The sequence below is a fragment of the Octopus bimaculoides genome, chromosome 1, assembly GCF_046866305.1.
Source record: "Octopus bimaculoides isolate indiv1 chromosome 1, ASM4686630v1, whole genome shotgun sequence".
Classification (NCBI taxonomy): Eukaryota; Metazoa; Mollusca; class Cephalopoda; order Octopoda; family Octopodidae; genus Octopus; species Octopus bimaculoides.
The window spans coordinates 163,784,903-163,786,343 of record NC_142928.1 but is presented as its reverse complement, the minus strand read 5'-3'; the positions used below and the strand labels follow the sequence as shown (position 1 = coordinate 163,786,343).

Sequence of the window (1,441 nt, the reverse complement as noted above, 5' to 3'; positions counted from 1 at the left end):
TGGAAAAAAATGCACCCCAAGGAAAGCAGGTCAAAATGTTCATGGATACCCTGGCATTAAGTTTGACACTTGCCTTGGGCGAGTATACACAGTGCAACCCACTCAACAAGAGTGCTTCTACCTCCATCTACTACTGCATGAGGTCAGAGGGCCAACGTGTTTCCAGGCCCTAAAAACCGTTCATGGACATGTCTGCAGAACATACAGAGAAGCCTGCTATCGACAAGGACTGTTAGAAGATGGTGCACAATGGGATGCAACTTTGGGAGAGGCTGCTTTATCACAATCACCTAAAAGTCTCAGGGCACTATTTGCAGTATTACTACAGACATGCGAACTGTGTGATCTTGCAACTCTATGGCTCAAGTACAGGGACAACATGGCTGAAGACTTTCAGCGGCAAGCTCAACGGCTCTATCCGGACATGGAGGGTATCAGCAATGAAGTCTACAACAAAACTCTCATTGACATTGAAGACAGAATTGCTACACTGGGTGGAAATGAATTGTCCACATATGGCCTGCCATAAACCTTCAAGTCAGGGTCAAATAGCCTTCCCACTGCTGTCATTTGTGAAACATCCTACGACACTCAAGTGCTTTCAAAGCACATTGTTGAAAACGAGCCTAAATTACTTCTGGACCAGCTGCTGGCCTACACAACTATTCTTAACAGTGTACGCCAATGCGAGTGACGATTCTTCTTCCTTGATGCTCCTAGAGGGACAGGAAAAACATTTCTTACAAAGCTTCTCTTTGCAGAAGTTAGGCAGCATCAGGACATTGCAGTAGCTGTTGCCTCCTCTGGGACTGCTGCTACTTTGTTACCTGGTAGCAGGACAGCACACTCCACTTTTAAACTCCCTCTCAATTTAGCAGCATCCGAGATGCCTTCATGCAACATCAACAAAAGCTCAGATCAGGGGCAGGTACTTCAAAGGTGTCATCTAATTGTCTGGGATGAGTGCACCATGGCTCACAAGGGAACTTTGGAAGCATTAGATAGAGCCCTGAAAGACATCCGAGACTGTCAGGCTCCAATAGGAGGTGTAACGCTTCTGTTGTCAGGTGATTTCAAGCAAACTCTTCCTGTCATTCCGAAAGGCACTAGAGCAGATGAGGTCCAAGCATGCCTAAAGTCCTCTACCTTGTGGCATCATGTTATGATCCTCAGTCTTACCACTAACATGAGAGCTCAGCTACATGGCGACCAAATGTCCGCAAAGTTTGCACAGGACATTTTGACACTTGATGATGGCAAGGTGCCTCTCGACGCTGCAGGACAAATGGAAGTGTGGCCATTTTTCTCTGTTGTTAATTCTGTGGATGAGCTCAAACACAAAGTCTTTCCCAGCTTCACAGAAAACAACAAAAGCACAAGTGGCTGTGTGAAAGAGCAATATTAGCTCCAAAAAATGTTGCTGTTAAAAAAATTAATCAAC

At 45.5% G+C, this 1,441-nt stretch overlaps 1 protein-coding gene across 1 annotated transcript in view; it reads left to right on the top strand.

Moving 5' to 3' along the window:
- The window catches only part of LOC149137839 (uncharacterized), a 4,106-nt gene extending 3,577 nt beyond the window's left edge, over nt 1-529 (top strand). Inside the window, exon 2 of the mRNA XM_089354575.1 lies at nt 1-529. This exon is cut by the window's left edge and continues 106 nt beyond it. Within this exon, the coding sequence (XP_089210701.1) occupies nt 1-529 (529 nt within the window).
- The last annotated feature ends 912 nt before the right edge of the window (nt 530-1,441 follow it).